Source organism: Acipenser ruthenus, chromosome 21, assembly GCF_902713425.1.
Source record: "Acipenser ruthenus chromosome 21, fAciRut3.2 maternal haplotype, whole genome shotgun sequence".
In the NCBI taxonomy this organism is placed as follows: domain Eukaryota; kingdom Metazoa; phylum Chordata; class Actinopteri; order Acipenseriformes; family Acipenseridae; genus Acipenser; species Acipenser ruthenus.
In genome coordinates this window covers 841025-862747 of record NC_081209.1, presented here as the reverse complement: position 1 = coordinate 862747, position 21723 = coordinate 841025, and the positions used below count along the sequence as shown (strand labels likewise).

General features: G+C 42.7%; 1 protein-coding gene across 6 annotated transcripts; it reads left to right on the top strand.

The window, feature by feature from the left end:
• Window positions 1–110: 110 nt before the first annotated feature.
• LOC117427955 (transport and Golgi organization protein 2 homolog) lies at window positions 111–20125 on the top strand. 6 transcript variants are annotated; one of them, XM_058994147.1, is made up of 10 exons: window positions 124–238; window positions 2043–2119; window positions 4728–4852; window positions 7140–7228; window positions 9486–9605; window positions 11302–11416; window positions 15222–15292; window positions 16130–16277; window positions 16655–16759; window positions 17270–20125. In XM_058994147.1, the coding sequence occupies exons 3-10, from the start codon at window positions 4797–4799 to the stop codon at window positions 17388–17390; spliced, it is 825 nt and encodes a 274-aa protein (XP_058850130.1). In that variant the 5' UTR covers window positions 124–238; window positions 2043–2119; window positions 4728–4796; the 3' UTR covers window positions 17391–20125. The 6 variants fall into 6 exon arrangements, with proteins under 6 accessions (XP_058850132.1, XP_058850127.1, XP_058850130.1 ...); XM_058994149.1 differs by lacking the exon at window positions 2043–2119 and having other exon boundaries at window positions 111–238; window positions 15225–15292; XM_058994144.1 differs by lacking the exon at window positions 2043–2119 and having other exon boundaries at window positions 111–238.
• The last annotated feature ends 1598 nt before the right edge of the window (window positions 20126–21723 follow it).

Below are 21723 nucleotides of genomic sequence, written 5' to 3'. Positions count from 1 at the left end.
GCCCCCCAGTAATCCATAGTAAATGAGTGATGTTATTATAGTTATTTATCCTTATACTGTACAGAGACTGCGCATTCTAGATAACACGCCCCTTGTCAAGGGGGCGGGAGTAAAGGAGCCAGTCCGAACCCTTGCCCCACAGCCAATGAGAACGCACGTTACTGGAACGTTGATAAACACGTTGCTCGCTTGTGTGTTTTCATTTGCATTCACCAGCGAAGAGCTTGTTATTATAACTGTGAGTAAAAAAAATAATAACTTTCATATACATCAAGAGAAACGCTGTGGTGCACACATGCGCTGCAATCCGGGAACGAGGTGCGTGTGTAGCTGTGTAGTATTGTGCAATTATACGACAGGCTGTAGTGTCATAACCATATGCTCGCTTTGCGTTATGATTTTATACTCGAAGCCGGAGGGATTGTCACTAGCATGTGTTCAAGATGTCTGATTGAGTTGGCAAACAATCTCCCGTGAGCACGGTACGTGTTTAAGACGGAATGTGTTGGGATGAAATAATATGTGTTTTGGACCGAGTGGAAGACATCTGTGGATGATTATCAACTGTCTCCCACAATCTTTACTGAAATTTAGTGTCCCTAAACAGACTTGAGTCACTGTGACCTTGGCATCCGTACTCGCAAATATCAGTCATTCATCTTGTTAGGGCATCAGTAAAAACAGTGTACCTGCACAAAACATTTCTGACTGCAGCTGCCACACTATAACTTAAACAAAGACAACCTAGAAAGAGTGGAGTGCCACCAAAAACGGAGGAAACATCAATACATTAAATGCAAGGCTTTTTATATAAGTAAAAGCGTTTCAGTGCTAGCACCGTTTAATTAAAAGAGTAACATTTGTGTTGAATGGAGATGTTCACGGGTTAGATCTGTTCAATAGACCGAGGATTTACTTTTTGTTTTATGGCAATGCGTCTTATTTATAGATTTGTTTTTCTTTCTTTTAACTAAAGAACAGGTTGACATTTTTAACGTCTTATTTGTTCAGTTTTAACATCGCGTTAGAATTTGACGCGATGTTAAAATTTGACGCGTTAGAATTGGATAGTCATGTCGGCGGCAGTCGGTGCCTGTGGGTTCACACGCCCTTGGTGATCAGCGGTCTTTTAAACGGTCAATTAAACACTGACTCTCAAAGCGAGGTCAAGTGTAATACCTTCATGTAAAGCAATAGGGGAAACAGTCCAATGAACCTTTCAGTCAATGTAATCAAGGTCTGCTCTTCATAAGTGGCACTGGACTTGACATGGCAGAGGTGTCAGTATAATGTGAGAAGCATAGAGCACTGTGCTTTGGAAGGGGTCATATACATTGGACAAGGACGTGTAATATTTTCTTTTTTAAATTCTATTATAATTCCTACTAGCAGTACACTCTTTCAGTGGCACAGTAGAATCATACGGTAACTGTCTGGATAGTGTCAGAGTGATGCTTGTGTCACGCGGAACACGGCTGCTAAACTGGCCATTGGAGACTATAAACAAACTGGGGTGTAAACTTCTGAGTGCACAGAAGGGTTAATATGTGAGAGTGGTGTAAAAAGACATCAGACATCTGGCATTTACAGAAATATAAATGGTAGACCCTGCAGCTTTGAGTGTGTTTTTGTCGTTTGTGCTGGATAGAGTTGGGCTGTTTTTTCCACCAGTGCAATGCAGAGTACAGTATGTTTTAAACTGCTGAGCTCAGAGTGAAAGAGCTGATAAAACGAGTCTATTATGCACAACCTCCTGTACCACACAGGGTTTCTGTCTAGAAGCCCATTGTAGACAAAGAGCAAAGTTGAGCAGCTGACACAGATTCTGATACTGCTTGCCACACACTAGGAGTTTAGCTTTTTTATGTTGAAATACTTAAACTGCAGCCTGGTACCCCCCTGTAGTACACATGATCTGATAGCAGCTAGACCATTGGAGTGAATTTCACAACTGAGACACAAAATACCAGCAAGCTTTAGTAACTTTTCATCTGTCTATAGTGCTGTCTTTGAGTTATCTAATAACGGGTTCCTCATTGAAGGATAAAATACAAGCAAAGAAGTCAGATATCTTCAACAGAACTGAAGGGAGACGACCAGAGATCATTGCTAGTAGGAGGTAAGAAACTGGGGCTAGTTCCACAAAGCAGTTCTAGGTACTGTAGCAGTCTGCAAATCCAATTCGCTTCCATTAAAACAAAATGAAACAAAAGACCACATTGATCCTTTGATCATGTAGCCTTGCTGAGTGGATTTCTACTAAACTGTATCCTTCTATCTTAAAATATTGTTTTTTAAAACGGGTACAAAGTAAGGCAGCTTGAGGTGCAGTTACAAAGCCCCATCCCTGAGAGATGCATGCTGTCGGATAGGAGGAGTTTTACACACAGGGTTTTAATTGATTCCTTTCCCTTTATTAATTCATTTACAGCCTGGGATGCAGCGAAGCCTCAGCAGACGAATGTTGTGAAGAGTGCAGCCAGTCCCAGTGCTCCTGTTGATTTGTTTAAAAAAAAAAGGATGAAGGAGAAGGCTCCCTGGAGCGTTGGATTGCTGTTTTTAAAACTGGAGAGCAGTTTGCTTTAGTGGGGCCATTCATTTTGAATTCAGCTTAGGAGAGACTAAGTGCATGGGGTCTGATATCGGAGGTGATAAGGTACAGTGGCTGCAGTAATCTTCACACTGCCGTTTGATCCATCACCGAGGTCTCCCCTTCCTTTCGTCACGTCGTCAGTACATTTACACACAGTTCTGTCATCTCTCTTTGATATTCTAATTACAATCACCTTGTGATTGAGATTATCAGCCACAGCCGCCAAGGTGAGTAACGCTTGTGAAACCAGTACAAGACGTTATGTGCTGTGCTGTGTTAAAGGGGAGCTCATCCAAGGGTTTCACATGAGTTTTCCTGCCTCTTTACAATGGTCTTCGTTTTGAAGAATTTTTGGTTCTTTGCTTGATTTTATAATTCAGTTTGGATATGCAGATAATTGAAGGACAACATCATGCAAGTTTCTGAGTTTCATGGTTAGGTCACTTCCTGTAGGTGTGCTATAATCGGGCTGTGTAACCTTTCACACAGGAAATACTTTTAAATTGAAGTATAAAAAAGTATACAACCAAAAGAAAATTGGGGGACGGTGGACGGGTGATGATGATAATGCTGCTAAAGCAAATATGAGTTTACAAGAAGATTAAAAAAGGCTTGCTTAGCACTGTTTTAATCTGAAAAAGCCCTACCTACTTACAGTACCCAATGAATGCATGACCAAGCTCCCAGTGTTTTCTTTCTTTTTCAGTCAAACTATTTAGTCACTTAATAGATTTAAGAGATTTGAATTCCAGATTGTCCAGAGTACAGTAGCACGCATGCCAGCACTGGAACTGCAGTCCAAGCGGAGCTCTGTGAAGCATGCTGTGCATTTCTGGACTTGGAAGAGAATCGCAGTAGAAAGTGGGGGACAGGCAAAGAACCTTTTAGTGGAATACAACATGATTGGTCTGACCTTTGTTCTCAGAATTTCAACAGGGTTTCAGTTTAATCTTGTGATAGACTTCAGTGTTCTAGAATGCAGTTCATTTACTACAGGGATAAGGCCGGAAGCTGTGGGGTTATTGCCTTTAAGATGTTGGGCCAAATATTCAACTGTGGTCAATTACAGACATTTACTATGGAAGGGACAACTGGGATTTGCCCATAGGGCACAATATAGGCCGGATTTGCAGAGAGAATTAATAATTGATAATCAGAGGTGAAAAAAAAAGATTGAAGTGCTTGAAGTAGACATGCAAGAGATGATTTCAGTGCTGTTGTACAGTGTTGGCACACTAGATGACCTTACAGGGATCAATTGCTTATGGGTTGTTTAAGGTTGTGTTGCATATTATTGGGTGGACAGAATTAGTTCCTAGAAAAATGACAGTTTGGAATTCAGACAAGTTCTTTGGAATTGGAATGTAGAACAGGAATTGACCCTGACTGTAGTATAGTATAGGGAATACTGTATATTGTTGAGTGAGATACCATAAACAATTCTGAACATACACATTTGTGATGGCAAATCCTTTGTTGTTTTTTTTTACTGCTTCTGTATTTAATTCAATCTCATGGACTCAAGAGGAGCTGAATTGCTTACTGTTGCTCTGGCTTTTCCACTTGATAATATAGAATAAGTGATGCGGGCTGCTGTGTGCATTTACTGCGTCAGACCATATCAGATTTCCTCTAATTAAACCAATACATCCCACACTTGTCACGGTATCATTTTAATTGCTGTATATTATTTAATGCAATGGAAATAAACTTGTGTTTTAACGTTTAGAGTGCATTGAATCAAGTAACATTTTCATGGCCCCCTAATAGAGTCCGCTGGGTTTTGACAGGCAGACTCAGTATTAAAATGTGCCCATGTCTGCACTCTCAAATATATGAGTTTAATTTGGTCAGTGCCAGTGGGCTAAGGGAGATGCAGCTGCAGTTCATTTATACCTGTTGACAAAACCCGCTGGTCCGTGTGGGTCAGTTGTAATTCTTCCACATAAAATGTGCTCCCCAGTTCTTAACAAGGCTGGCAGTGTCTGCAGCAGCACAGCAGTGGAAGACGGTGCCTGTGTTTGTAATAATATCAGCCCCTCCTCATGTTACCAGCAGGGTCCTGAAGCCCGACTGGGATTGAGAGCTTCATGGATCTGGGGGTGGTCCTAACCCTGTTTTCTTTTCTTTTCAGACCCCTCCAGCATGACCTTGCAGTGACTCTGTTACTGAGATCTGAAGCTCTCCATTCCAGCGACCCCCCATGTGTATCATCTTCTTTAAGTTCGATCCCCGCCCTGCATCAAAAAATGCGTACAGGTACAGTACTATGAAGCTGTAATAATGGAGGATGCTGTTATTTTGCTTGCTTTTCTGGCCCTGATATGACCATAGCTCTGTGCTGATTTGCTAAAACAATAGTGCTCTCCAGCTCCATGGTAACGGGCACTGAGCAGATCATTCGTGTCAAGTGCATCACGTCACAAAAACAAAAGTATAAATGGCGACAAAAATGCTGCATTTGCATTAGTGGTGCATCGGGCTAACCTGCATTCTGGGACTTGTCGAGTTACTGGTCAGTGTTGCCAAACGCCATTGAAATCAAAAGCATCCAGACATCATTGTTGCAGCAAGCTGAAAAGCTCTGCATTCCTTAAAACAAATTCGATTTCAGGGAACAAACAAAATAATAATAATAATGAAAACGTAACTGTGCAAGTGGCAAGGGCTGAGAAGTGTAGGCAGTGAAGGTCAGAGCTGCACTGTTCCTGCTCTCAATGGTCATATTCATGGGGGCTGTGTTAATAAGGCTTTTCCTGTCACGGGCAAGATTATGAGGCTCATTTTCCTAACCTTTCCCACAGTTGAATGCGAGTCTCTTTGGAAGCTCTATATAGAGCCTGCATATCTTGACAATGTAATGAGCACTGCTGATTTCATAACTGTGATTAGTTTCTGTATGCCGTATATCTTTAAAGCTGTATTCTCAACCGTATTCAGCTTCGCTCTGCAGTATTCACATTTCAGAGGTATTTATTTCACCAGGACAGAGCCCTTGGGATATGCGTCTCAAAGGGGGCCTGGCAGGAAAAGACGGCAATAGCATTCTAATATCATTTCAATCTCCCCAGGTTCTTGGTGTCTGTTTACAACGTTTGAGGGGTCCTCAGAGTGGGGTCGTGGAAAGGTGTGGGGTAGAGGGGTACATTTCCACTCCATTTCTCTTTAAAGCGCTGTCGAGCACATTTCATTAGCAGGTGATTTTCAAGGTGCACCCATCCACAGTGCTCGTGTTCTTGTCCATGAATCATCTGAGGCTTGACCTGCACAATCTCAAGATCTCAATGCGACTGGGAGACCTTTCCACACTCCTGCCACAGGAATGTATTCTGCACCCAGGCCTGGGAATCCGATATGAAGGCTAAAGCCATAATGCTGCAGTGAATCATCACATGGCAGTCCTGTTTGTACCTGTCAGTGTGTGGGGATTTATGCACAGCAGAGTCGGCGTGCTTGTTTGAATTTGTATTTGACTGACCCTGTGTTAAGTGGTTTAATTGTGTTATTAAATTTTTTTTTTTTTGATTTGTTCATTTCCTTTACATGCTGGGGAATGTGTGCTGTCAACAGCAGCAGAGTTCATTCCAATCAGTGACAAGCGTGCAGTAAGATCGGGGAGGCGCACTGTATTGGTGTCAATTGCTCATCAGTAGCCCTTGCTTTAATAACACGGTAGTGGCAGCTGCTTTAGCCTTTCCGTCGGTCAGCGTCGTGACTGTCACACTACATACTGTAAGTGACAGCTCTGCAGAACACAAAGAACTTGTATCATGAACACAGTCACCCTACATGATTGAAAATTGTGTATCTTATAAGATGTGTGGTACATGTACTGTACATTCAAAACCATGAACTGTAACAGAAGCAATAGATCCTAAATGCAAATGTTTAAAATGGTTCTCGTTTTTTATATTTTTGAGTTGGAAATCTAACTGGAAGTACTTCTCCCTTGGCTAGTATCTACGTTGTCAGGACTGAACGAGGGCCATCCTTCTGAAAATAATACAGATGATATGATTTCCATACAGTCCAGTTGATTGTACACTACACTCAAATATTGATATTGTACGTTACACTCCTGGTATGTGTTTACTAGATAGGTTAGCATTCCCCAAAGGAAGGTAGTTTTAACTGTTGGGACACAAACCCGCCACCGCCTTCCTGTACTCAGCCAGCCCCATTGCAGGCTCTGCAGCACTGTTATAAGGACGTCTCGTATTGGGTATAAAATGGAGCAAATGCAAGTCTTCTCAAGGCTGCGTCAGCTTCAAGTTGGCACACAAAAGGCCTTTATTATGAGTCCTGTGAGAAAGATTAGATAGACAACGTGGCTAAAAATTCAGAACACAGAAATCAGAAAGTGTAACGAGAATGATTTAGTAAAAGGTCCCTCGCTGTTAATTTTTTTTTTTTTTTTTTTTTTTTTACAGCTTTAAGACCGTCGTTTATTTGTTCTGCCTTCGGGAGAAAAGGAGGGTGATGATCTATGAAATTCGTTTTTATTAGGATTTTTATTTTTTTGTTTGTTTCTTGTTTTGTCTTTCAGGCTCATCTTGGCTGCCAATAGAGATGAATTCTATCACAGGCCATCCAAGATAGCAGATTTCTGGGGGAATGGTAACGAGATCCTCAGTGGTAAGGGCATGTCTGATCCTTAGAAATGCACTGGTAATGAAATGTGGGTATATATATCATCCTCCTGCTCACATATGTAACTGAGATGGATTTACCAGTGAGAAGGAGGATGATGGGAAATGTAGTTCTGAGAGGTCCATGCGGGTACATGTGAAGCCATCTTGAGGCAGGGAATGCAATTTAAAAGTTTAAAAAAAGTGGTCAAATGTAAAAAATATAAAAAGGTCCTTACGCACCCTTTAGCCCTGGCTCTTGTCCGTAATGCGTGATGTTAAACACAAGTGTGTAATGTTCTGAATTCTTGGTGGTTTATTGTGATGTAGAGAAGTATCAAGGTTTTCCTTATTTCACAGACGCGTTGGGGTGTAAAAGCACCAGGGGTTACTCCACACTTGTACATTGTAGTGGAGGTGCTGGCTGCTTCTTGTTTGACAGCATGCTGTAGTAGTTTTTTTTTTTTTTTACTATAGGGTCAGATACAGCTCTGGTCTGCCACTCACAACTGCTATCGACAGAGGATGTTTTATATGGAGCACCTCTTGAGAGACATGATTAGTGATGTCCCTTGTTCATTTTGCATTGTGAAGTTATTATCTGCAACATTTCAATATAAACCTCCAAACCACGCAATTCAGTTTTTCTGTGTCATTTTTTTGCTGGATGCTTTTAATATATCCAATGGCATGGTAAATTACAATCTCATTGTTGACAGAGTGGCTGAACTGAATCTGAGCTGTCTTAGTCCTGCATTGTTGTTTTTTTGGTGAAATCAGTGCTTTCCAGGCCATGGGGTGCAGGTTACCGCTGAGACCACAGAGTAGAAAGAAATAAAGAAAGACATCTTCCCTTTTTCATTACTGCTGAACATCGATCAGACAGCTCTTCATTGAAGGGATGTTTCTGAGGCCAGCTGCAGTAAATGAACTCTAATTGACTGATTGTTTTGCACTGGTTCTCAATCAGATTAAATACAGGAATCGATTGTGTTTATAAGAAACACACAGGTGCTAATTGTTCTTCATCAATAGTTGATTTTTTTTTTTTTGTGAAAAGTTGTCTTTAATGCATTGATGGACAAGTTTATTGCCAAAGGCAAGGATAGATCACTCCTTGTGCGACTGTGGGACGAGTGGAGGGGATCTCATGTGTATAGAAATAGTACAGAACTGGATGTGCAGTTCTAGCTCTGAGCCCAGGCCTGTAATGTCCTTTCCCATCTTGGTGAATCGTACTCTGTAAAGACATTGGCTCCAGAAACAGCAGTCCTGTTATGAGGATCAAGCAGCAGGAGGACCGCTAGGAACAGAGCCCCCTTTTGTCGACTGATAGCAGCTGAACTGAAGTCATTTATACGTGGCGAGGAGCTTCCAGTCCATTTCTTGTGAACTGTGACACAGTGTGCCAGACTCACTGAGCATTCAGTTAAAAACATGCTTCTGCAATCATCTTGCCTTTGGTCAACCAGGAGAGGGTCAGCGAACATGTGACTCACAGTGATGTTTCCCAGCGTACACTTTTTTTTTTTTTTTGTGACATGTTTTTTTGTTAACTTTAGGAGCGTACCATATTAGCACTCAGAGTTGACAGAGACCCTCACTACTGCTGCTTCTGCACAGAGTCAATGCGTTGTGACGTTTTGATTTATTTTTAGTGCAGGCGCAGAGAGTGAAGGCTGCTTCTGTGAACCTTGCGTTACTGCTCGCCCTCAGGGCTGTGAGATCATCTTGTCTCTTTGTTTTGCTGCTGTGTTTCTGCTTCAGGAGAGGCAAGATGTGTTTTTCAGGTGCTCCAGGAACCACAAGCCCCCTCAGCACTCCACATTGCATAGCTTTGAGTTTATTAGAAAGGTTTAGAGATTGCATTCCCCTTGTTTCTCCCCTTGTCAGAAAGCTCTGATCACCGAACAGTCTGAGATAGAGGCACGCATCAAAGAAGGGGAGTGTAGCGCCCACTGCAGATTCACTAGAAGATAAACTCTCTTTTTTCTGTTTTGTAGTTTGTTGGCTATATTTTAGTCATAGACACCTAGTGAACCATAAAAACTGACTAGATGCACTCATTGGACACACACACACGCTATTTATTTGTTTTAATGAGGATACAGGCTTGCAGTGTTTTGACCGGTCTGTACATGGGCTTGTACATTCATAATGTACATGTGAATAACCTGACCCATCCGTCCAGTAACTTGTGAAAGCAGGAATGCTCTTGTAAAGGCAGATGGAAGCAGTAAAGCCACATATTATCCCCCCTGCAGGGCTGGACATGGAGGAGGGGAAGGAAGGAGGGACCTGGCTGGGAATCAGTAAGCGAGGGAAGCTCGCTGCTCTAACAAACTATCTAGAACCCAAGATCAACACTGACGCCCAGGGGAGAGGTAAGAACCGCCACTCGGCTGCTTCTCCTGATGTGCCAGCGTACCCAAAACCAGAGCTCAGAAGCCACAGCCATAGATCAGCCGAGTTGTGTTTCATCTAGTCTGTATTCCCAGCAATAGGAAGCTCAATTCAGAATTGGGGTTTACTAGATGGTGCTGACGGCACTAATATAAAGACACTTCAGCTGGTCTAGCACCCTAATCACAGACTTCATGCAGGATTTCAGTAATTCAACAGGGACCAGTCAGAGTGACTGCAGACGTCATACAAAGATAAAGAGAGCCTAATAAATGACTAGAATAAAGTCCATTGAGGATCCTTACCCTTTGAGTAAACTCGCTCTGAACCTGCAAACACAACATGTTTTTAATGTGGCTGGGCAGTACAGCATGGCAACAATACAGCCTGTCTTACCCACATCCCCCGTCACTCTGCAGACCACATTAAATTACAAGGTCAGAGGCTCAATTGAATGGTTTTCCCCTGTTGCCTCTGTCTGAAAAGTGAATTAAACGCACTTCTGTTTCAAACCCCTACTGTGTCTGTATTTGCTGCCTGCAAACAGATGCTCGACTGCATCTCGCTGGCAGCCGTTCTTCAGCTGCGTCTCACAGATGTGAAACTCCCTGAAGCAACATGCCTTTCTGGAGGTACGTGATGGCAGCATGTTTTAAAACGCAAGTGTGCAGATATTTGCTTTCTAGCCTCGCGGGAGTGCAGGCCCTTTGTCAATGCTAAGTAACTTGGAAACCTGTTGGCTGGTTGCCAGCAGCTATAGCCAACAAGAAAAAGTAAAAGAGAAACAAGTTTTAGTGCAAGCAAAAGGATGTCAATGGCTTAGGAATGATCACAGTGTTTAAAACAATATGAGCAGGTAATGTTTTCTCCTAATGGGCTTAGTGCTTTAGTTAGGCTGCTTACAGAGCTGATCGGAGGACCTGGGGAGAAAGGGTATACGAGCAAGCATACAATTATCTGTAAATAGCATAACCATAACATTTAAATATTGCAGTCTTTCCTTTTGATAAAAAGTCTAATGCAAGCTGCTATTTTGTGCTTGTGTGTTTACCAGCCCCCAGCCTCGCTCAGAATGTTGTGCTGAGTTTCTGTTACCCTGCTTTTACACGTGTGGATGTGCAGTGGCAGAGTAACTACGTGCAGCTGAAATGACCAGCTTGCCCTAAGCTGACCTACCCCAGACACTTGGGGAGGCGAACATCTGGCTGTACCCAGCGAAAGCTGACCAGTATGATTTAAGTAGAGGTGTGGCCTTCACACGTTGAAAGCCTTTCGGTGGCTCTTCCTTCCATGGTGGGAGTAAGTCAGGCCTCACATGTTAAAGGAGGTGTGGGTTCACAGCTGGATAAACTCAGGGGCGGCTGGTAGCCTTGGCATGAGTCCATGCTCTGTGCTTCTCATGCTTCATGAAGTTCTAAGGCCAGGCTAGGAGGGAGAGGTCAGTCTCTTGTGTGACTGGCCATACATAAGCCACTGTTTTCAACAGGAAAGCTGCCATGCACTCATTTCCTGCTCCGTTGTGATTAATTCCCTTCAATTGACTCCCCCAATGTTCTGCGAAGACTGGTGTTGTGTTGGTGAAAGCAGCCTGGCTCGTAAAACCTTTTGCTTTAAATAATAATAATAATAATAATAATAATAATAATATTTGAATGTATTTATTTATTTTTTACCTAGGCAGTCTGGTTTCAAACTTCCTGACTGAGCGCCTGGACAGCTTCTCTTACCTGAAGAAAGTCTCTTCTGAAGGGCACTTGTACAATGGCTTTAACTTGATAACAGCAGATTTCAAGTGAGTATTCCCTAAATGTGAATGAATGCCAAAGTTTTGATTCCACTCCCAGCACAGCCTCTTTAGCCCAAGTTCAGCAGGCAATGGGGGTTTATTGTTTGTTTGTTGGACGCAGAGGTCGTGGGGCTGCTTGCCCTAACCCCTGTGGACGACGTTTTGAAATAAAAAGAACTTCTAAAAATGCGCTTATCAGAGTGTTTACAGCACAGAAGGAGATGCGTTTCAAGGGAGGCATTGGCATGAGGAAAAAGCAATTTGTATTCCTCTGTGAAGGTGATGTACATCTCCACGACATGACTCCATTTACTGCTGATAGCGCTCCATTGCTCTGTGACTGCTGGGCGCTTCATGCATTACAGAGAAGATGCATGCATTCTGATTGAGAGGGAGAAAAATGGCGATTGTCATTGCAATTTATTTGTTTATCTTTTTAATAAATGGCCCTCATTATAGAGCTGCTTACTGTACCTGCCTGGATAGTTATTATTATTATTATTATTATTATTATTTATTTCTTAGCAGACGCCCTTATCCAGGGCGACTTACAATCGCAAGCAAATACAAATACAAAGTGTTATTACAAGAAGCTTTTTTTTTTTTAAAGCAATAGTTTCATCTTGCCAGCAGATGAGATCATGGTTTTTGCGTGTCCTTAACTTTGAGTGGACTTCGATTTATGACTGGGGATTATATCTCAAAGTCAGGTTGCACAACTTGTCTACCAGGAGAAGCATAGTGGAAAGAAAAATGAAAGTGTGTTGCTTGCAATCAGATACTAATCATGCCTGTGCTCAGTGTTGTTAAACAGCAGAGATGTGTATAGCTGCTTCTTTAAACATTGTCCCTTGTTGTAAGGCCCTTGGGGTAGTGCCAGCAGTAGAATTACATGGCAGATAGTTACGATGGTGCATTAGCATCTACTGGCAAGCATGCGGTATGATCTGCTAGCATCCAGTGACAAACCCACTTTTAAAGCACTTGAATCAGCTGGCACGAGTGTAACCCTGTGTGATGCACTAGTCCAGTTGGCAGGCATACACTTAATGCACTTGAATCAATGTCGTATACGTACAGTCCACTCAATTCCTTTAACACAAGCGGATGACCTATAGTGTACTGTGCTGGAATGCCCTGCTGGCACTGATCTAGTGGGAAACACAGCCGTTTTGAAGCTGTCAGCATGCGTTTCCGAGGAGCCCAGCGTTATAAACAGTGTTGTATTTCCAGCACGTCAGTAATCGCTGCTTATGCAAGCTATGAAGGGGTATTTCGAAACCTGATGGGCATCTCTCTGAAAGGACAAGTTGACTGAACTGCGTCGGAGGGACCTTTGGGGGGGAGAGTGCAGAGTCCCTCCAGGGTCCATGGCAGTTGATCTGGGGGAAGCTAATGCAGCCCGCCCTGCATGTTCTCTCTTTGTACCTTCTCTGGAAGTGTTTCAGTAGGCTAGATGCAAGATGAAATTGGGGTTGGCAGCTACAGTCTTTTTGGTGTTGGCAGCGTTTACAATAAGTCATTATTTAATGGCTGGCTAAATGTCCTGCTTTTTTTTTCCTCTAAGTAATGTAAAGTCACTGAAGGGAAATAGGAAAAAAGATTAACCGACAGCACTCTGAAGAAGTGGCCTGGCTGGCAGGAGTAACTAATAAAACGCAGTGAAGCTACAGTACAGCAGCATCCGCGCTGTTGAGGAGCCTGCATTGACAGGGTCCTGTCTGAGCTGTATAATCACGCTGTTGAGGAGCCTGCATTGACAGGGTCCTGTCTCAGCTGTATAATCACGCTGTTGAGGAGCCTGCATTGACAGGGTCCTGTCTCAGCTGTATAATCACGCTGTTGAGGAGCCTGCATTGACAGGGTCCTGTCTGAGCTGTATAATCACCCTGTTGAGGAGCCTGCATTGACAGGGTCCTGTCTCAGCTGTATAATAACGCTGTTGAGGAGCCTGCATTGACAGGGTCCTGTCTGAGCTGTATAATCATGCTGTTGAGGAGCCTGCATTGACAGGGTCCTGTCTCAGCTGTATAATCACGCTGTTGAGGAGCCTGCATTGACAGGGTCCTGTCTCAGCTGTATAATCACGCTGTTGAGGAGCCTTCATTGATAGGGTCCTGTCTCAGCTGTATAATCACGCTGTTGAGGAGCCTGCATTGACAGGGTCCTGTCTCAGCTGTATAATCACGCTGTTGAGGAGCCTGCATTGACAGGGTCCTGTCTCAGCTGTATAATCACGTTGTTGAGGAGCCTGCATTGACAGGGTCCTGTCTCAGCCTCTGGGCACAAAGTGAATAAACCGTGGAGACACTTTTAAATGCTACATGTCAAGATTAAAATGCAACGTCTTCAAGTCCCAACAAAGGAAACACAACGCAAAGAATGGTGGTGGTGTTTATTTAGATTTTGGAAAAATTGGTCGGCAACATTTCACCCTTCCACTGAGCCAGTTTTGACTTTGATCAAACATTAGATGCTGTTCTCTAGGGTAGCTAATTGGTGGAGGTCAAACAGGCACAAATTCTGAGTTGATTCCTGTGTGTATACATACATTTCATACCAGGAGGGTTTGTACCGTTCCTCGCTTGATAGTAAACCCTTTCGTGCGCCTGTCCTACATAGTGGAAACATTTTCACAAAATGGACTGGACAGCTTTCTTGTTGTGTGCGGCTATTGCTTATTTAGGAAAGCTTTTTAAAAAGACAAACCGCTTGGAGAAATTGAAGCTACATTGTAGCTGATTATTGTTTTCCATTGTATTTCTTTGTGCTCCGATAAAGCCCATGCCAGTGATTTGCTGTGGCCTCTCCTATTGGAATTGGGATCCTGGAGGTCATGTAGTCTTCCTTGACCCAGTCCAACACAGTCGCAGCTTTATCCTGGGCGGACGTGGCTAAGTGGCTCTTAGTCTGTCCCTTGATGGTGTTGTTCACCTTTCACCCCTGACTAATAACCTGGCTTTAGTGTTCAGCTGAAGCGAACAGCAAGCGGTAATGTCAGGTAATGAGAGTGTGTGATCGTGACTGTTGGGGCAGCTTGAGGCTTTGGAGCTGTCTTGTGTTGTTCCTTGCACTTTGTGTTTCTTAATGCACTAAAGAAATCACAATTGAGAAGAAAAAAAACTCCTTATCGGTCTATTATTATTATTATTATTATTATTATTATTATTATTATTATTTTACACTTGTTCCAGCAAAATAAAAAGAAAGTTTCCAGTAAATATAATCCTTTAGTCCCTCGATGAGTTCACAGAGTTAAAATGTTGAATGGATGCACAGTAACAGTAAGGCTGTCCTCCAATCGTAAATAATGTGCTGTGGACCTTGCAGTAATGAAACAGGAGAGATATGGTGCAGAACGATCAGTTACACATTTATCTATCGGAGCCAAACAGTGATAACTTCTTCCAGCTATCAAAGGAAGCTGAGGCAACGCACATTTCAGATCACGACACTGTGTGGACTAATGAATAATCACGCTGGAGCACAGAACTGCACGATCTCTTGTACAACATGGCCTGCATTCTCAGAGCTGTTTGCCCCAGATCGGCATTTTGTGCAGACAGGAGAAACACACCCAGTAAAGTTCCCAAGCCTGGTATAAACAGCGAAGACTTTCCACAGGGACTCGTCAGTTGTTTGTTCCTTGTTTTGGAATTGTAAGCATTGTGCTAGTGATGATTTGGAGTTAGCTGAGAGAATCAAGCCTCATTCAGTCATTAGTATTTGAAGGATTTGAAGTATTTGATCAGAAGCTGCTTGGTAGCATCCTTCTCCTAGGAGATGTTCACAGATTTTGTCTCTTTTGAAGCAGGCCGAAAGAAGATACATTTTGTTATTACGGAAACAGAGGAGGCCCAGAACCCATTTGCTTGAAAGCAGGTTTGTGTCTTTATAAAATATTATGAGATGATTCAGCCACTTGTGTTTACATACGTATATGTGTTTTTACCTGGCAGTCTGTAGTTTCAGCATAGTATCCACTGTATTTAACATGTAACAGTTATCTGTTCAGACCGTGTCGTGTTTACGTAGAGATTAATAAATAAATGAGTTGCACATTTTTTAAGCGTGAAAAACTGAAGCCAAAGGGGTTACATGTATAACATTTGATCACTTGGTTGCCGGAGGAACATTGTACAGGGATGACCATTTGAAAACAAAATAAATAAAAAAAAAAAGCAATATGCTCAGCACGGAGTATCAGAGGGATGCTTTTGGAGGCTGGGAGTTAAATGTCATGCCGCTGAGCCAGAAATATTTAATAAAAAATATTAACAGCAATACAGTTTTCAAAAATACAACTGGGGAAGTTTCAAGAAGAAAACAGTGATTTTTAAATGAAAGAAACCTGTGTGAAATACATTTCCCATGAGCTGGAACTGTTTGTGTGAATAGCATAGCCCAAAGTGAAGTTACAAACCAGTACAACTGCAAGAATACCACCATAAAAAACAATGCATCTGTAAGAAATGATATAATAGCTTAGGCCAATTGAAAAATATAAGAAGACATTAAGTGGAAAGCTGTAGAGTGGCCTGCCTAATGACAGTCCCGTTTGCGATACTGAAATCGGGAGCTGCTGATTGAGCTGAAATGACTGCAGGTGGCTTGACTGTAGCGAAAATCTGTTTCCTTGGCTGTCGGGGGCATTGCTAATCTCTTAAGCGCGCGCTCTTGTCTGCGCGGTGTGTAATTGTGTTGTGATGCCCCCCGCAGGTATTTATGGGCTCAGCAACTCTTTGCTGGAGACTCCGTGGAAGAAGCTCCAGCACGGCAAGCAGCTCTTCACCGAGGTGCTGTCCCGGAACCTGGCTCCTGACAGCCTGGTGCACAAGCTGCTGGACGTCATGAACAATCAGGAACCGTGAGTCTAGAACTCATGTCGGGTGCTGTTGATTTGGAACACTTGTGGGGCGATTTGAAGTTGATAAAGCGAACTTGCTGTAATAATGAATTATCTTTATAGGTGTGTAACAGCTTTGTATTGCTGTTCGTATATTTGAACTGTACAATCAAGTACTGGATGACTAACTCAGTCTCAAGCGTTTTACTCTAAAACTGTGTCTGGTACTTTAGTGTCTGGTTTTCACAGAGACCAACTGGATTATTTAATGTTACCCTCGGAAGTGTGAAACCAGTTGCGCTGCAGCTGCCTGCTTTGAACTTCATGGACTTACTCATATCTTTACTTCGCTGTAGATGGTAAATGTTGATTATTATTTTATTTACATTGTTTCTCAGACAATTACCAGCCCCAGAAATCGAGAAGCAGGGTCAGGATTATATCCGTCCGATTCTGAGCAAGTACAGTGCGGTGTGTGTGCGCTGCCAGGGCTACGGTACAAGGTGAGAGGTCGTTGTTCCTGCTTCATTTACAAGCAACCACGAATCCTGAACTCTGTATTAGTCTGGCCACCCTTATAAAAGTGTCCCCTAGTAAAAGCACAGCACAGTGAAAGCATGGTAAAACATAGACAAGCATTGTAAAGAATAGTGAGGTATGGTAAAGCATCTTCATAAGAATCGCAAACCAGGGTAAACGGTGGGATGGGTGGGATGGGTGGGATGGGTGGGATGGGATGAGATGAGATGAGGTTGGGTGGGGTGGGGTGGGGTGGGATGGGAGGAGATGGGATGGGATGGAAGGAGGTGGGATGGGATGGGATGAGATGAGGTGGGGTGGGGTGGGATGGGATGGAAGGAGGTGGGATGGGATGGGTTGAGATGAGGTGGGGTGGGATGGGAGGAGGTGGGATGGGATGGGATGGGATGAGATGGTTTCCCCCGCTGTGTAGATCATTACAGTGGGTTATGGAATGGCACTGTGTTTTAACCCCTGTGTTCTGTCTCTTGCAGGACCAACACTATTATCCTCATCGATGGAACAGGGCACGTCTCTTTCACAGAGCACACCATGCTGCACTCTGACGTGAACCAGTGGAAAACGAGCTCTTTCCAGTTCAGACTCCTCCAGTAAGACCACGCTGTTGTGCTTTAGACTGGGGAACATTTATTTTAGTGTTTTTCAGAATGAAAATGAAAACGTGTTTCATTTAAAAAAAAAAAAAAAAAAAGCTTTATGTCAAATAAACTCGTGGATTTCAGATTTCTTTTGCATTGCCATCACACTGCAGTTCAAATCTACAGCATTAAGAGATATTAAGATTACCAAAGCAAGATGGGCTGAATGGCCTCCTCTCGTTTGTAAACTTTCTTTCTTAGAAGCAGCTTGGTACGTCGCGCAGCTACAGCCTGATTCAGCATCTCTTATCACCCCTTCTTTAGATTAAAGATGAAACACATTCTGGAGCAGAGCTGAACAGTTTGCACTGCCTCAGCTGAAATGTAACGATAACAGAAGTTCATACCAGTCCTGGTGGCACTGCCCTTAGCATTCTTACACTCTTCCGTACAAATCACCTGCACACTTTCAATGGGAATTGCATTTTGTAGCATCTGTGAGCCAAGCCTGCATTCAAACCATGTGTTCTAACTGGCCTAGCTGAATGACGAGGAAATTCATGTTTAATTTGTTTTCATACGCATTTTAATTTCCTTGAAATGAATGGCTGTGCGCTGAAATTGCATCTGCAGTAATTGCTAGACTGCAGCCCTCGCATCACCCCAGCAGCACTGTAATATTGGAGCACAGCTCCTAATTCCCAGTCCTGTGCAGAGGTTCTGTGTGTGTGTGAGTAGCATTACTAAAACAAAACGGACGCAGCATTGTTGTTTGTTGAAGTGTTCTTAACAAGTGTGTCGTACTGCTTTCGTCCAATTTACTCTGATCTCTTTCTAGTGGGTATGGACGCTGCTTGATCATTTCAAAGCTGTGATCATGAAGTACTGTAAACAGCACCAGCCTTGCTTGAGCCTCTGTGTTTGCACTAAAAGTGCTATTGTGGAGTCACCCTTGTGCCATAGTTACAGGCAGGCGTATGGTTTTCTCTGCTGCTCAAAGCCCCACATCTCCTTGTTGTTTGTTTAACACAGACTGATCAGCCATTAGGGAACATTGTATTGTGTCGGAGCTCATTTCTCTTTTCAAATCTTAGCTGTGCATGCGTAATTGTGGTTCATGCTTAGTTTTAAATCATTGTTGTAAATACTGTGTAATATATATGTATATTTGTATACACCACAGTGGTGATAGATACACACTTCTCATGGAAAGGGTGATAAAATGTAGCTTTATCAAGTGATTTAGCCATACATAATTAACAAGAACTGCACCAGGTGAGGACCATATTATATTGATTCATTTAGTTTAATAATGATGATACATCTCTTTAATATTCTGGGATTGTAAAATAAAATCATTCATTTCACCCAGATTTCCTAAGGTATTGCACTAGTGCAAAGATTGCACCTTCTTGAATGGATACAGTACAGTACTAATAGACTCGGGATATGAATTGTGCAAGTTCTTCTTAATTATTACTTTTTGCTGAAGACAGCAGTGACGTTGATTGCAGGAATGCTTCTTGCTCTTTGGTTTTCTGGTTTTAACTTGCAAAGCTGTAGCCTGTTTATTCTGGGGGTTACCAGTGTTTACCAAGACACTGTGCAAGCCTAATGCTTCAGTGTGCACCTGATTGACTAGACTGCATATTACCTGTGTTGATGCTGTGAACTGGGAGAAGACGCACTGGATAATAGCATTACACTCTGTTTGATCACTGATTGCAGCTTGATGAAACAGTTAATCCTGGTGCTGAAGCTCCGATCTGCACAGTGTCTCCTCCAGTGATGTATTAATCCTGCTGTCTACCCAATGCAATCCTCCAGCAACAAAATGAATTCAATTATGGCAGCTCCCCAACAAGTTAATGCAAAGAGGTGATGAATTCTGATGTTTTAAAGACTGCATTCCATCAACTGACTGAAAAGTGATGGGAGAACTGGGCTTTGCGTTTTAGGATTCTAGGACACTGCCCTCTGGTGTCAGTTTTTATTGCAGCAGCTTCTTGAGAACAATGCCTCTCACCTGCCACTGCTCATCCACCTGCATGATACCACTGAGCTCATAAGAGAGAAGAGTCACTTTTTCCGGTTCCACTGTGGGCGCTGCGAATGACACGTGTCCTTTTTTTAGATTAGAAAGTAAGAAAGAAACCTTGTGGGTATTGGTGTGCAGAAACATTTGCAAATGGTAAGGAAAGATTTGTATTGGAAGAAAAAGTTATTTAAGCCACTCTTAAAAGAAAGAGGTTTTATGAATCCCATTTTTTAATAGACTTGAGGGATTCACAAAGTATTCAACCCACTACTAAATGTGATGCTTTGTTTTTCTTTTTACTTAAAAAAAAAAAATACTGCTAATGCTACAGAAAAAACAGGTTCTGTCTTAGCACTGTTAGTGCTCTGTGGGTTGGGGTGTCATGATTAGTGCCCAGTTCCCTTCTCCCTCCCTCCCTCCCAGAGTTGCAGGTTGGCAGGTTCAGGGGTCTGAGTACAATACTTGTGGGTAAAAGTACAATATTTTTTTAAGCATTTATAGAAAACTGCCAATAGTTTTAACTGTGTTTTCTTTTCTTAATTGGTTTTCTATTCTGCATTTACAAAAGCTGTGGTTAATAATAATAATAATAATAATAATAATAATAATAATATATTGACAGGAGTATGTAATGTACAGGGTGTCGTGACTGTCTGTTGTTATCACTGCACCTGAAAGCACAATAATCTTAATAAAACATTCAGTTCTGTGTATGTCTGGTCATTTTATTCTTTCCCTGCTTCCTCTTGATCTATCCAGCAGCCTGGCAGCCACTGATTCACCAAGGATTGTTGAATCAGTCACTGTATTGCCCCTTCAGTCACTGTATTGCCCCTTCAGTCACTGTATAGCCCCTTCAGTCACTGTATAGCCCCTTCACTGTGCATATTTGTACCACATTATGTTTCCTATCTCTGTCTCTATGTTATAATACATCTATGGCTTTTTAAAAAGTTTTTGGCAGGGAACCTTCTCTAATTCTATAGAATTCACACAGACTGTTTTCAAACGCTGCACTCATTATGTGCATGAGAAACGCATCGGCCTTTCAAAGTACATAATGCTCACCGTGTTATACACTCTTGAATAAATGTGGCCAAGGTCCAAACCAGCACAATAGATGTCTGGCTGTTGTTTTTTTCTTGTGTCTCCTATTGGAGTCTGAACAATTTGAAATCAAACTGACCCAGTCACCATGGTAACTGGGAGTTGAATCACTTTAAGGACTGTATCCAGCAGCTAATATTCTAAGGGAATAGGAAGGGAGGACGACCGCTCCTGTTTATGCTCTACACATTAGTGGTGGCTGGCACATATTAGTCAGATTGAATTAGGTTATGATTTCGGTTTTGCAGGTATGTGTTGCTCTGTCATGCTGTAAATGAATAAATACACTGAACCCAGTTGTGTTACGTTCGCCTCTGAGCTCATTAATCGCTGCAGAAGGCATGAGATGTGTTTGCAGTAATGGTAGGACTGACAGAGACCCTGTCAGCCCCTGTGTGTGAGACAGTGTGCAGGAATACATTCCCAGGATTTACTGCATGCTATGTAGTCCATTTAAAATACCGATTCAGCATTGTCAGTTGGAGAAGTTGGATATTGACTAGTGTCTAGCTGTGTTGGGTTATATAGGTTTTAGCTCTAATACAAAGTGTGCACCACTTTGGAAAACCATGCTGTCAATAGTGCAAAGCTTTCAAGAAACCACATGGATGCATAGAGGAGACCGCACTGCTCAGCCTTAAATGCATAGTGCAGACCGCACTGCTCAGCCTTAAATGCATAGAGGAGACCGCACTGCTCAGCCTTAAATGCATAGAGGAGACCGCACTGCTCAGCCTTAAATGCATAGAGGAGACCGCACTGCTCAGCCTTAAATGCATAGAGGAGACCGCACTGCTCAGCCTTAAATGCATAGAGGAGACCGCACTGCTCAGCCTTAAATGCATAGAGGAGACCGCACTGCTCAGCCTTAAATGCATAGAGGAGACCGCACTGCTCAGCCTTAAATGCATAGAGGAGACCGCACTGCTCAGCCTTAAATGCATAGAGAAGACCGCACTTGGTATGTTCAAACACGGGAAAGTGGGTAAGACGAGTCTCAATGGAATCGGAGACCAACTTCAATTACAGCTGAATTGGGAGAGGGTGCATAGTGTGGCGATAATGCGCTCAAACAGTTCTAGAGGCCACTGTAAAGAAGCAAACATCGGGCGATGGTCAGTTTAGCAGCTTGTGTGTGATGATGATTCAACGGACCTGTGTCGTCATGACAACGGATAGCAATCTGCCATCTAGCTGCGGGACT